The sequence below is a fragment of the Drepanopeziza brunnea genome (assembly GCF_022702325.1).
Source record: "Drepanopeziza brunnea f. sp. 'multigermtubi' strain 214-2 chromosome Unknown ctg7, whole genome shotgun sequence".
In the NCBI taxonomy this organism is placed as follows: Eukaryota; Fungi; Ascomycota; class Leotiomycetes; order Helotiales; family Drepanopezizaceae; genus Drepanopeziza; species Drepanopeziza brunnea.
The window spans coordinates 880,527-894,103 of record NW_027094070.1 but is presented as its reverse complement, the minus strand read 5'-3'; the positions used below and the strand labels follow the sequence as shown (position 1 = coordinate 894,103).

Below are 13,577 nucleotides of genomic sequence, written 5' to 3'. Positions count from 1 at the left end.
ATCCAATCCAATCCAAATCCAATCCAAACCAAATCCAATCCAAATCCCCCATCATCCAAGGAATCGAATCAATGAACATAGGATAGCGATAAGGATCTGGTAATCAAGCCATATCTTCAGCAAAGAAAAAAAAAAAAAAAAAAAAAAAAAAACTCCTGAGAGAGAGGGAGGGTCCGTCTCTCAATAGGATTTATTCAGGACATCATGCATGACCTTGTTCAGTAGAGGAGTAGGTTAGAGGAAGTAAGGGTAGGTGATTCAGTCAAGCTTTGAAACTGATAGGGTGGATGAGTGGGTCCTTCCTTGGGTCGGACTTGTTTAGGGAAATGAGCAGGTGAGGTTAGGCAGTGAAGCCTTGTGGTAAAAGACGTTGTAGGTAAACGAGTAGGGGTCGTTCGATGAAGGCCCCCAGCGAGCACATCAAAAGGCCAGGATGCGCAAGTACTAACTGGTTTAGATGTACCACGCCATTCTGGCCGGTATCTATTTGCTCTAAAATTATACAATCTTGAGCTAGCCGCAAGACGCGTCCATCAGATCAATCTTTATGACCGACAAGCCATCCATCCGTTGCTAGATGAGGAGTTGAGATTTATCTTTCCTTCTTTGTTTCCTACATGGAAACCTCCAAACATACCCCGTGCTGGCATACTCTCTATTATAACTCCAAACGCCCGCTCAATGTTGATAGAACGCAACAGAGCACTTGTAGATCAGCTAGAATATTGAATCAGGTCATCAATTAACCCCCACCACCCTGATACCCCCCAATCCGCAATCTCAAAAGTGTGCAAAAAGGCACGGGTATCAATGTGACAAAGGAAAAATGTAAAAGGCCAATCATCTATGCATTGTATAGACAACTGAAAGGTGGAAAAGGCATGCAAAAAACTTCCATCCAAAGGAGAGATCTAGGCGGCATTCTCAGCGTGGCCACCTCCGAGCAACTCGAGAATCTTGTTGGAGACGGCTCCAGGGTATCCTCGACCTAGCATTTCCTGAACGACGACCTTGGCGCCGAGTCTGTCTTCGACGGCAAGATAGGCGCGGGTCATGGCTTCGTAAGTGCTTGGCTCTCTCATCTCGCGGCTGACGGAGGCGAAGACGTGCTTTGCCTTGTCAATATTGAGCTCATTGGCCCATCCGTGAATGAGAGTATTGGCGATGTATGGAGTCATGTCGACACCTCGGCGAGACATCTCGCGAAGGAGAGGCTCGGTATCGACCACTCGGTGGTTGGCAACCATAGACTCGAAAAGTGCTTGGTAGAGACAGGCCTGGGGACGCACGGAGGAGTCGGACATAACTGAATCAAAGACAGCCTTGGCTCCCTCCATGTCGTGCAAGACACATCCCTTGGCGTGGATCAAGGACGAGTAATGAACAGCCTCGGGGCGTTGACCAGTGCTTCGGATGACGTCGAGGACAGCTTCAGCAGCAGGCATATTGACTGGCTCAAGAGTGGCGTGCGTGTCGACGAGAAGCTTGTAGGTGTGGTTGGTTGGTTGGATCCCCTTACTCTTCATGCGCTCGTAATATGCCAGAACCTTGCTCTTGTCACGCTTGGTGGTCAAGAAGAACTGCATCAAGCTGTTATAGGGTGCAGGCCGAGCCCTGTAGTTTGGCATCGACTCCATTTCGTCGAACAACTCCTCGGCAAATTTCTCGTCGCTGACACGGCAGAGAGCGTTAACGATCGTGCCGTAGGTGACGCTGGTAGGTCGGATACCAAGAGCGCGCATCTCAGCAAAGTAGAAGAGGCAGTCATCGATACGTCGAGCCTTTCCGAGTTTGCCGATGAGAGCGTTGTACAGGAAAGAAGATGGCTCGACACCCTCAGACTGGGCACGGTGGAAGATCTTGACGGCCTCAGTGGCCTCATCGAAGGTCTTGGTCGACTCCTTCATTGTGGTGATATACAGGCCGAAAGTATTGGCGGATGGTGCAGCGCCCATGTCAAGGAGCTCCTGGTGGTGCTGGGCAGCGAGAGTGCGGTTGCCGAGAGTCAGGCAAGCTCCAACCATAGCATCGAGAATCGAGACCCAGCCATAGCGCACGACGGGATATTGCAGAAGAAGCGGGACATCGGATCTAGCCATACCAAGGACGTCGAGAACGAGGTTCATGCGTTCCTCTCTGGCAGCGGCAGAGATGAGCTTGGCGTAGGTGATGTAGCGGGGGTGGCGCCCAGCACGGCGGATGTTTCTGAAACGACCGAGAGCCTCATTGAGACGGGAAGCCTTACCGCGACCGTTGGTACTCTTCTCAAGCTCATCAGCGATCAGAGCAGAGCCCTTGAAGTCGGTCGAAGCAGAGTAAGGGTCAAACGTATCCTCGTATGCTGGTACAAACGGTGGGAGCTGTTGGTAGACAGTTGCCTCGATGAGGCGAGGATCCATGATACCGTGAGTTGACATGAATCTATTGACAAATTCCACGCCCTCTTCAATCTCATCGTGGAGATGCTGTGTGGGCTCGACCGAGGAGCGGATTCGGCTGAACATCTGCTCGGATTGTACGAGCCCTTCAAGCACCTGGCCAGATCCAATCATTGCAACAGCATACATGGCAGCGGGCTCAATGAAGCTCGATGTGACACGCATGTCGGAGGCCGACAAGTATTGCCAGTATCTCTGAGCTGATGCGACATCACCCTGGCGGATGCTGAGGGCCAACATGGCCATAATTGGAGTAGCTGTGTTCACAGTGATCTGGGAAAAGGCAGCTACCGCAACAGCTCTGTCACCCTGGTCAGCTGCCGCACTGGCAATCTTGCCCATGGCATGGTTCTTCGTAGATCCACTGAGAGCTTCAGCCCAGCCAAATGCCTCTGAGAAGAGTCCCTTGTCCAATAAACCTTGAACGAGACCTTCGTTGATGACGCAATCTCCAAACTCAGTGACCTTATCGGGGTAGGCCTCGAGGATACGGTGGTAGAATTGGACAGCTCCCTCCATTCTGTCGGACTTGACGTATGCCTTGACAAGTGCGGCGTAGACTTGAGCGTCCTGTCTGTCACTAAGATCGATCTCACCTTCGTCGTTCTTGATGGCGAGCTGCTTGTACTCGTCATAACACTCAACTGCGCTGCGCAGATCGCCAACTTGGGTGAATCCTTGAATCATAGGCGCAAAAGTGCCAGCGAGTGGGGTAACCTTGCTTGCTTCCATATGCTGGTAAAATCTGATCATCTCTGGAATCTTACCGACCTCTGAGCATGCCGTGATTAGGTTGTGGTACGTCTCGGCTGGGTACGATCGATCGGTGCGTAGGGTGATGGAAGCCTCAAACATGCGCACGGCAAGATCTAGGCGATCGTCCTCGGCGAGAATGGCAAACTCAAATTCGCTAGAAGCGAACATGAACTTGCCAGCCTCCTCCATACCACCGAAACGAGCACGCTTCTCTTCCAGAGACTGTCTCAGCGAAGAAACCTCGATAGACCGGCAAGAGATCAGGTTGATCAGATTGTTGTAGGTGGCCGTGTTGGGGAGGACCTTGCGTCGAAGCATGTCAGAATAGACATCAAGGGCCTTCGGTACGACTTGGATTCTCTCAGCTGGGAGATGGGCAGCCGCATCGAGGAGTGCATTGTAGGCTGTAGCATTAGGTTGGATGTTGGCCACGAGCATCGCCTCAAAGACTGCTGGGATTTCATTGTATCGTCGATCCTTGGACAGCTTCGAGAGGTGCTCTGCATAGCTCTGGGATTGGAGCTCGGAAGCGGTGCTGAGGGTGGTCACCGAGGTGCTAGGGGATCTAAGAGACTCGTTGGAGGAGAGAGCGGGAGACGAGGTTCGTGGTGGTGTAGGCACCCGAGTGGCGACAACGCTCAACTCGGCCTCAAAGATGGCCTGGTCATTGCGCGACTTGATCTCCTTCTCAATCGCAGCATCGATCTTAGCCAGGGCAGCCTCCTCTTCGGCGGCCAACTTGTTGTAGTCATCCACCGCGCTGGCACTGTACGATCTCTCGACAGTCTGCGGGGCCTCTGCAACGGCATCCGTCTGAACATTGCTTCGACCCTCTCCATCAACCTCGATCAGTGGTTTCCACTCGATGAGCTTGGGGAACTGAAATTGAGCCCACTCCTTCTCGGGCTCACCAGGGACATGGTGCTTCCTCCAAGCCTCGAAGTATGCATCTAGACCTCCATCGCGCTTCTCGTGACGCACGACTTGGGTAGCAGTCGACAGCTTTGAGCTGGTGTGGAAAGCATTTTGAAAGGTGTATGGGACGAAATATCCGGCTTTGCTGGGGTGACGACGAAGACCGAAGCCGGGACGGTTGGAGGTAGCGTAGAGTTGGGGATGAGTGGCGGCGACGAAGGACTGCGCGTAACCGTGAGTGATGGTTTTCGGACCTTGACGTGCAAGAGTCGCTGCGAATTGCGAATAAACTGGCATTTAGTGACGGTGGACCTCTCGAACTTGGCTGAGAGGAGACTGTAGGGGGGCGAGCGAGGTCAGCTCTGGCACTGGGAGGTAGAGATGGAGGGACTGACATTAAATCTCAATTAAATCGGCGAGTGCAGGTTCATCTGACAGCCAGGCCGTCAAACAAACGCGCTTAATTGAATTGAGGGGAGGTGTCGACGGCGAGGAGCTTGGTGACAGCTGTACAGTTAGTTGTATTAGACTGGACTCGAGGGTGAGAGGGAGTCGTGGAGGTTATGGCGGTTGTGGAGGTCGAAGATATCGAAGAGGTCGAAGATGTCGAAGATGCCGAAGATGCCGAAGATGTCGAAAGTGTCGAAGATGTCGAAGATGTCGAAAAGGTCGAGGGCTTGGAAGAATTTGATGATGGAAGGAATGGAGAGGAATATTAAAGTTGATTATTGGCGCGATGCCTCGAGATGGTGTGCGTCACGGAAAAAAAAGGAGTCGAAGGCAGATGCGACGGGATAAGAGAGTTTTTCTATGGAGCAAGGCAAAACATCTAACAGTCATCATTTCCAAAAAGGAAAAGTGGAACTCTGATCTGCGTCGCTGGATCCAGTCGGGGAAAGCGGGATCAACAGGCATACTTTCCTTATCAGATCCACCCGGCTGTACTGGTCCAGACGCCAGCCAGCCCCAACTCGCGCTTATTAACTTACTACAACTACCCCCAGTCTCCTACTATTCTCACTCCACTCATCCACCCACGCTAGGTACCTACCGGAACCACCAGCCAGCTCAAAGTCAGGCCAAAAACCCGTGCGAGCCGAGTCCTTCACACTAGACAACCCAAACCATGTCGTCGACCGTTACTCTTCCCACAGCCGTTTCCGCGCCAGGCAAAGTCCTTCTCGCAGGCGGATACCTCGTCCTAGATCGCGAATACACCGGTCTGGTGTTTGGCCTTAGCGCCCGCATTCACGTCGTGGTCCAGGATATCGTGACGGGCTCGGGCGTCGAGCTCGCGAAGATTGTAGTGCAGAGTCCGCAGTTCCGGGAGGCCACATGGGATTATGGCTATCGTCTAGTCGGAGATCAGTGTGGGGTTGAAGTTACCCAGTTGCAAGGGTAGGTATACAGATAGGTCTACGGACTGTTTCCTGGTTTTTTTTTTTTTTTTTTTTTTTTTTTTTTTTTTTTTTCTTATTACCCCCGACCCCGAGCTCTGTATCACGTGGAACTGGCATGGAAAAGCGAGGTTGTCCAGAGATTGGTTTGTTTTCTTTCGCTTTTGGCTGCTCGGTTGCTCCGATACTTATATCCGTTCCGATTTAGTCGTCTGTTCTTTAACAAGATCATCTTACCCTCAATATCACTCTGACATGTCACAGCAACTCCTCAATCCCCCTCTCCCGCAACCCCTTCGTTGAGACCGCCCTCGTCTACGCTCTAACATACATCTCGACGCTCCTCCCAAACGCAACCCTTAGACCCACCAATATCACCATCCTCGCCGACAATGACTACTACTCCAATACATCCAACTCAACTCTCCCTTCCTCCCCCTTCACTGACTTCGCTGTCCGCCTCCAAGATGCCCACAAAACCGGTCTCGGTTCCTCCGCCGCTCTCGTGACAGCCTTCACCGGCGCCCTCCTCACCCACTATATTCCCTCCTTCACCCTTTCCATCCCCTCCAGCCGCTCCAAACTTCACAATCTCGCCCAGGCCGCCCACTGCGCTGCCCAAGGCAAAGTTGGCTCCGGCTTCGACGTCGCAGCCGCCGTTTACGGAACCTGCATCTACCGCCGCTTTTCACCCTCCATCCTCTCCTCCCTTGGCGAGCCCAAGTCTCCGGGCTTCGCAACCCGTCTTCAAAACATCGTCGACGACACCGGCCCCCAGAAATGGGACACGGAGATCTCCAAGAACGGCGTCGCGATCCCCCCGGGCATGGCCCTCGTGATGTGCGACGTCGACTGCGGCTCCCAAACCGTGTCCATGGTCAAGAAGGTCCTGGAGTGGCGGACATCGCAGCCCGCCGACGCCAAGATGCTGTGGGATGATCTGCAAGGCTGCAATGATCTGTTAGCGGAGCAGCTGGGCAAGGGCTGTGTGATCGAGCTCCAGGAGGATTTTGTGGCCATCAGAGCGCTGATCAAGGATATGAGTCTGGCGAGCGGGGTACCGATTGAGCCGGACGAGCAGACGGAGCTGCTGAATGCTGTTACGAAGGCCGTCGGGGGGGTGATTGGGGGTGTGGTGCCTGGTGCGGGGGGGTATGATGCGATTGTGTTGTTGGTGCGTGATGACGAGGCAACGATAGGGGAACTGACGGCGTTCTTGGAGCGGTGGAAAGTGCAGGGAAAGGGGAATGTGAAGCTATTGAAAGCGAAGGGGGAGTTGGAGGGGGCGAGAGAGGAGGATGCAAAGTCGTATGGGACGTTCTAGCGAGTAATATCTCCTCAGTCGGGCAAAGGTTTAGCGAGGAAACAATGCATTGGAGATTGCATCGCGTGTTGTCCGGACGAGATGCTTTGATCGACCGTCAATCATTTCGAACAGGAAAAAAAACCCCCCTAAAGAAACTCTTCACGCGTTCATACCTATCGAGCAGGCTAAACCCATAACCCCCTTCGTCGCACCACCCACCTCACGGGGAAGCCAAACACGACCAACCCGTGGATCAGCCAGGCTCCGAGTACAGTAAATACCACGAAGACTCCACAGGCTTCGCTGCTTCCACGTCACCAGTGACTTCCCACACCCCGTACTAGGTATCTTCCCACCGATACACGATTCACGTGTACATACATAAATAGGGATCTCCACCACGCTGCCAACATCTACATTCTCATCATCATCCCCTGTCGTAGCTCAATTGTTATTCATCCATCCATCCATCCCCTCTCTATGCATGTATGTCCAGGACCGCCCGCCTACGGAGAAGAGAAGCCTGCCGAGAAAGTTCCGAGCGGGAGATTCCTACAGCATGTTGACGAAAACATGACTGACTACCCAGTCCGTCTGTATCCACTCGAGCAGCACGGTCAGTCAGGTAGGTGACGCCAATTCTACGGTATAATCGTCGGCTCGAAAGGATGGTAGGAGGGGAGAGAGGCCCACCTAAGCGAGTCGACGAGTAACCTTGCCTTGCCTTGATGATGAGGAAAGCGGCTTACCTACCTACCTATCCATCTATCTATCTATCTACCTGGCTGCGCTGTGGATAGATACCCCGACGATGCGATGCGATGCGATGCGTTACGTTACAGGAACAACCTCATCCATTGTACACTAGAGCTCATCCATAGTTCGCGTAAATTTTTTAAATCTAAACTTTTAACTTTCTATTCTTATCGACTCCCTTATATGCAACGCATATTCAGTCATTACAACTAATAACCTACTTGACAGATTCCGTCCGAGTAATAATTAAATTAGTAATACGATTGCGATGTGAAAAACTAATACTTCACACGTGACTTATTCATTCACCTTTAAATTGTATTTCATGATACAATTCTAAGCGACACGTGATCAAGCGAGGCTAGTGTGCTTGTAGTAAACATGGGGGTTGTCCTTAATAAAGGTGGAGATTGACGCGAACTACGGATGAGCTCTAGTGAACAATTGATGAGCTTACCCCTCTGATGCGTTACGGACCGTCGTCGGAATCCTCCGCTTGATAACCTCAGGAGTCAGCAGAGGAGAGCCCGAAATTCATGCATGACAATGCCGGGGGGGGGGGTTTTCCTTGGCGCAAGGAGAAGGGGGAGGAAGTACACGATTAAGGGCTAATGACTCTTGCGCTTTCTGCATTCAAGTCGATGGAGCTTTCGCAGGGCTGCGACTGGGGTATGTACAGGATGATCAGTGAGTGAGTGGCGGGCAGGAGAACATTTATTTATTCTCTGAAAAGATGAAAAAAGTTGGGTGAATGAAGAAAAAAGAAGGAGACGAAGAAGAAGAGGAAGAGTTGAAGCAAGAAGGAAAGGTACAAGTCGTAGCAAAGATACCCCAAATACTGTGAACGATTGCAGCGCAATCAAGCTACTTTGGGTCCAAAAATTCATGAATCAGTCGAAAATGCTAACAGAACGGGTGGTTGAGATCCGGCGCCGCCTCCGAGATGCTCTTGGGGTTGTATTCCGACGATGGTTATACTTTTACAGGTTTGAGGACGATGTTATCAATCAACCTCACGGGTGGACCACCAGCTAAGCCGATATCTTCCCCTGCCTGCGGGGACTCGACAGGCAGCATCTTCACAGCTCCGCTGAGAATAGCCCCCTTGGTGTCGTCCACTTCGTCCAGCTCCTGCATGGTATCAGGATCAGCCAACGAGATGTAGTCGATCTCAAATTTGACCTGCTTCTCGGGCCCCATGTGGAGCTGCTCTTCCAATCGCGATTCAACCAACTTGTTTGCCGAATCCAAGATATCGCGTCTTCTGCGTGACCCTGATGAATACGCTCTCTCGGCTACTCTCAAGGCATGTGAGAGTACCGTGCCGGCTTCCCTCCTTCTAACTCCGAGATATACATTTCTCGAGCTCAACGCCAACCCGTCAGGCTCTCTTTTCGTCTCTCCGACAATAACCTGCGTATCCATCCGGAAATCCTTGACCATCTTCTTGATAACTGCTGTCTGCTGTATATCCTTTTGACCAAAGTACACTTTCTCAGGCGTGACAATGTTGAAAAGCTTCATGCAGACCGTAGCAACCCCTCTAAAGAAGGTAGGCCGGCTAGCGCCCTCCAGCACCTCCCCAACAGGTGTGATGGTAACGAAGCTCCCCTTCCCATCCACTTCCTGGCTCGGTGGCCCACTGGGATACATTTCCTCCGTCGTCGGCGCAAACACTGCTGCGATCTTCCCCAAATTCCCACCATCCGCAGCCAGCTCTCTATCCAAGTCTCGCAGCATCTCCGTATCCTTCTCCCACGTCTTGGGATAGCTGTCCAAATCCTCGTGCACACCAAACTGGGTCGGGTTGACGTATATGCTGACCACCACAGCCGAATTCTCTTTAGCTGCTAGCCGGATGAGGGAGAGGTGGCCTTCGTGAAGAGCTCCCATGGTGGGCACAAGACCAACGGACCTGTACTCGTGCAGCTGTTTGGAGCGCCATTGTCGAAGGGCTGGTATCTCGCGGAAGACTTTGATAGATGTGTTAGGTATTACTTGGTCGCTCTTTCGCGCCTGCCCAGCGGCAGTGGCAGAGAAAGCTCGGGAAGTGCTGAATATAAATTTCGAGGGAGCTACTCTTCGCTCAAAGAGAGGTACAAATCGTTGGGCAGCTGGGAGCCCCATGATTACGGTTCGTATTTTCGTCAGAATTGGGGACAAGTTTTCCACGACTCAATTCAGCTGCCCCTCTAGATTCCATCTTTTCGAATATCCATCTGTGTTGGTATCTAGGGCGCACATATAAGCCTGTGATGTTATCTACCGGTAGTGTCGCTGCGGTTCACAGCCGAAAGTTAATCCGGCTAGCGCTCGCTGCGGGGGACGGATAATCTTTAGTCGCGACATTGGATGTTTTGAACTTTTTTTTTTGAAGCGACTTTCAGCGACATCCACAAACAGAAATCAGCAACAATGGCGGACGATGGTATGATCATGAACTTCGACCTCGGGGATGCGCCCCTGATCCCTAAACAGGTCTTCCAAGGAGGGAGATGGAGGGATCGACTGGCAGCGAAGAAAATTACACAGAAGAGGGCACTGGCGCGATCAACGAATCCTGCCGATAGGGAGTTGTTCCAGGAGAAACGGCATGATGTTGCGGTGGAGGAGTACATCGGCCCGGGAGCAGCACCAAGGCCACCGAAACGGCAACGAGTTGACCACGACACTGGAGAAAAGTCGAACAGTGCGAACAGTGTTGCGCTCGGCCCCGGAAAGGCACCATCTACGAGCATAGAAAACAGGAGGGCGTCTTCCCAGGAAGATTACCGGTCTGGATTTGTGGCTGGTAAATTGCCTCCTGGAAGCATCAATGGTGGTGGAAAAAAGGCAGGATGGACGAAAGAGGATACTCGACCTGCTTTCGTAGCTGGAAAACTACCTCCCGGAAGTATAAGTACTGGCGGGAAGAAATCTACATATTTCCAGGACGATTCAAGACCTGCCTTCGTTGCTGGAAAACTACCTCCCGGGAGTATAAAAACTGGCGGCAAGAGATCTGTTTCTTTCCAGGACGACACGAGACCTGCACAAAGACGCGAAGCCACGGTGCGAGAAGAGACACGGCCTGCATTTGTGTCTGGAAAACTGCCACCCGGAAGCATTAACCTCGGAACGAAAAAGACCACTAAATTCGAGGATGACTATCAGCCGGCATTTGTACCTGGAAAAGCTAATACTGGAGGTGGTGGGAAGCCCACTCAAATCATTTCGTCCTTGTTCTCGTTCAATCCTTCTGGAAAGACAGCATTTGAGGCACCCGACGAAGAGGCAGAGCCAGCAAAGCCTTCTAATGCGCCGCTCACTCCAGAGATGGCTACGTTTACGGCCCTGGGACTATCAATAAGATTAGCAGCTCATCTGTCAACGAAAATGGACATGAAGGCACCAACAGCGATCCAGAAAGCATCGATCACTCAAATGCTCAAAGATGACAGCGATGCATTCATACAAGCTGAGACTGGTTCTGGAAAGACCCTGGCATATCTTTTACCAATTGTTGAGCGGATTATGGGCATGAGCACTAAGGATACGCAGGTACATAGAGATTCTGGTCTTTTTGCCGTGGTCCTTGCACCTACCAGGGAATTGTGCAAGCAGATTGCAACAGTTCTGGAAAAGATCCTCCGATGTGCTCCATGGATCGTGAGTACGACTGTCATTGGAGGAGAGAGCAAGCAGTCGGAGAAGGCTCGGTTACGGAAAGGTGTAAACATCTTGATTGCGACACCTGGTCGACTGGCAGACCATTTGGACAACACCGAAGTCCTGAATGTGAGTAAAGTCAGGTGGTTGGTATTGGATGAGGGTGATAGACTCATGGAATTGGGATTCGAAGAGGAAATCAAGGGAATTGTTGAGAAGATCGGGAAGAGTGAGCTTGTCGTGAACAAGAGACATACCCTGGACCTCGCCAAACTGCCCAAGCGAAGAATCACCGTCCTCTGCTCCGCCACGATGAAGATGAACGTTCAAAGATTGGGAGAGATCAGTTTGAAGGACGCCGTGCACATTCAGGCGGATCCCTCTGAAGAAGAGGCCGCCAAGGACAAACAAGCCGGGGTCGAAGCAGACGACAAGAAGTTCTCGGCTCCTGCACAACTTAAGCAGGCTTACGCTGTCGTGCCAGCCAAGCTGCGACTAGTTACATTGACCGCCATCCTGAAGCGAGCCTTTGCTAGACGAGGTTCTGTGATGAAGGCGATTGTATTCATATCCTGCGCAGATTCGGTCGATTTTCATTTTTCACTCTTCAGTCGCCCCCTCGAATTATCACCTGAGGATGGAGAGACAGCAGTCAAGCCTCCGACGATCACTAGAAACGATCTCACCAAAGACACTATCGCTCTCGGTACAGAAATCTCAAGTAAAACCAACTTTGTTGTTTTACACAAACTCCATGGCTCCTTGGCACAGAACATCCGAACAGCAACCCTCAAAGCATTCACCGAATCTTCGGAACCCTGCGTCTTGATCTGTACTGATGTCGCCTCTCGAGGTCTGGATCTACCGAACGTCGACTATGTCATAGAATATGATCCTCCCTTCAGCGCAGATGACCATCTCCATCGTGTTGGTAGAACAGCAAGAGCTGGAAAGGACGGACGAGCCCTCATCTTCCTCATGCCTGGTGAAGAAGAAGAATACGTCGAAGTACTCGCATCTGGATACCGAAACGGCAAGAAATCCCTGACACATAACACTTCGACAGACCTGCTACAGAAAGGATTTGGCGGAATTGGGAACGATTGGGAAGAACGTGCCACGGAATGGCAATTAGACATCGAACGCTGGGCCCAGGATTCGCCGAAATACCTGGAGATGGCGCGTCGCGGGTACCAGAGTCATATTCGTGCCTATGCAACGCACGTAGCTAGCGAGCGCAAATTTTTCAACATGCAGACTCTGCATCTGGGACATTTGGCCAAAGCATTCGCTTTGCGGGACAAGCCCGGTAGCATCAAAGTACCTGGATTAAGACCTGCAAAGATGACCAAGGCCGACAGAAGTGTGGCTGCGAGGAAAGCCAAGAGAGGAGAGGTGGAGGACAAGGCTCCTGAGGGAGAGCGGGTACGGAAGCAGAAGAAGCTGGATAGGGATTTGCCAAGTGTCAACGGTAATGATGCTGCCAGGATGATGAAGAAGAAGATGAAGGAACACATGTCGGTATCGAGCGAGTTCAATATTGGCTGAGTTGGCCCATCACTAGATGCTATCAAATGTCAGATACCCATCCAATCCAGAATCTGCTATGTCCTCTAAGCTGCAGCAAATCGTGATCAGAAGACTTGGATTTCCACCACCACCGTATATGACATGGCATTGGTGGAAGAACTTTTGTACTCTAATGGAGATCAAAAACCAAATTCCACAGGAGGGCGTTTCACCGATCCCAGAAAGAGCTCTCAAAGCCAGCCAGCAGCGAGAAGGCCTCTGGTGAAAGAAGCTTAATCCACAGGAAGAGGAGAGTATAGGTAAACGAGGTAGGGATATAGTACCTGCCGCAATCCATGCTGTTGGGTATCAAGCCGCGCCCTTACCCCCAGAAACGGTCTCACCCAGAGTTCGAGGAGGACATGCCATCCACACTCGCTGCCCGATCAACGCACACTGTAAAGAGACCAGTGAATGCTCTCAGTCATATGCTGGCTGCGTCCAAGAAGATATCGACCAATGCCGTCGTAATTTTCTCACGGTGGCAATCATATCTCTACAAGGCACTCGATGAGAATGTAGAATCAGGTCACGAACGAGGTCAGCAGACGGACCAAGCATCTCATTTAACAAGAATGTGTGCTTTCGAAACTGCGATGGAATCTCCTCCTACAAGCCGAAATCAATGCGTTGCACGTACTGATTGTAATTGCTATAGCTGTAACGTATGCACCTCGCTGTGCTACCTTCGACATTCTGGAGTACGTGGACTCGCATAATGCCACCAATGCTCTTGTCGATGCTGCAAACATAGTTGTGTTGGAAAACAGATGCCAATATGGAAGTGGATCC

The 13,577-nt window shown here is 51.6% G+C and overlaps 4 protein-coding genes across 4 annotated transcripts; 2 read left to right on the top strand and 2 right to left on the bottom strand.

Annotated features, from left to right (window-relative positions):
• Nucleotides 1-911: 911 nt before the first annotated feature.
• On the bottom strand, nucleotides 912-4,406 carry L3040_004732 (uncharacterized protein; the record flags this gene model as incomplete). The annotated part of the gene is made up of 1 exon (XM_007291132.1): nucleotides 912-4,406. The coding sequence occupies one exon, from the start codon at nucleotides 4,404-4,406 to the stop codon at nucleotides 912-914; it is 3,495 nt and encodes a 1,164-aa protein (XP_007291194.1).
• An 829-nt stretch (nucleotides 4,407-5,235) lies between these two features.
• Nucleotides 5,236-6,830, top strand: L3040_004731 (uncharacterized protein; the record flags this gene model as incomplete). The annotated part of the gene is made up of 2 exons (XM_007291133.2): nucleotides 5,236-5,507; nucleotides 5,771-6,830. The coding sequence occupies 2 exons, from the start codon at nucleotides 5,236-5,238 to the stop codon at nucleotides 6,828-6,830; spliced, it is 1,332 nt and encodes a 443-aa protein (XP_007291195.2).
• Nucleotides 6,831-8,540: 1,710 nt separating this feature from the next.
• L3040_004730 (uncharacterized protein) lies at nucleotides 8,541-9,695 on the bottom strand (the record flags this gene model as incomplete). The annotated part of the gene is made up of 1 exon (XM_007291134.1): nucleotides 8,541-9,695. The coding sequence occupies one exon, from the start codon at nucleotides 9,693-9,695 to the stop codon at nucleotides 8,541-8,543; it is 1,155 nt and encodes a 384-aa protein (XP_007291196.1).
• Nucleotides 9,696-9,983: 288 nt separating this feature from the next.
• On the top strand, nucleotides 9,984-12,764 carry L3040_004729 (uncharacterized protein; the record flags this gene model as incomplete). The annotated part of the gene is made up of 1 exon (XM_007291135.1): nucleotides 9,984-12,764. The coding sequence occupies one exon, from the start codon at nucleotides 9,984-9,986 to the stop codon at nucleotides 12,762-12,764; it is 2,781 nt and encodes a 926-aa protein (XP_007291197.1).
• Nucleotides 12,765-13,577: the final 813 nt, after the last annotated feature.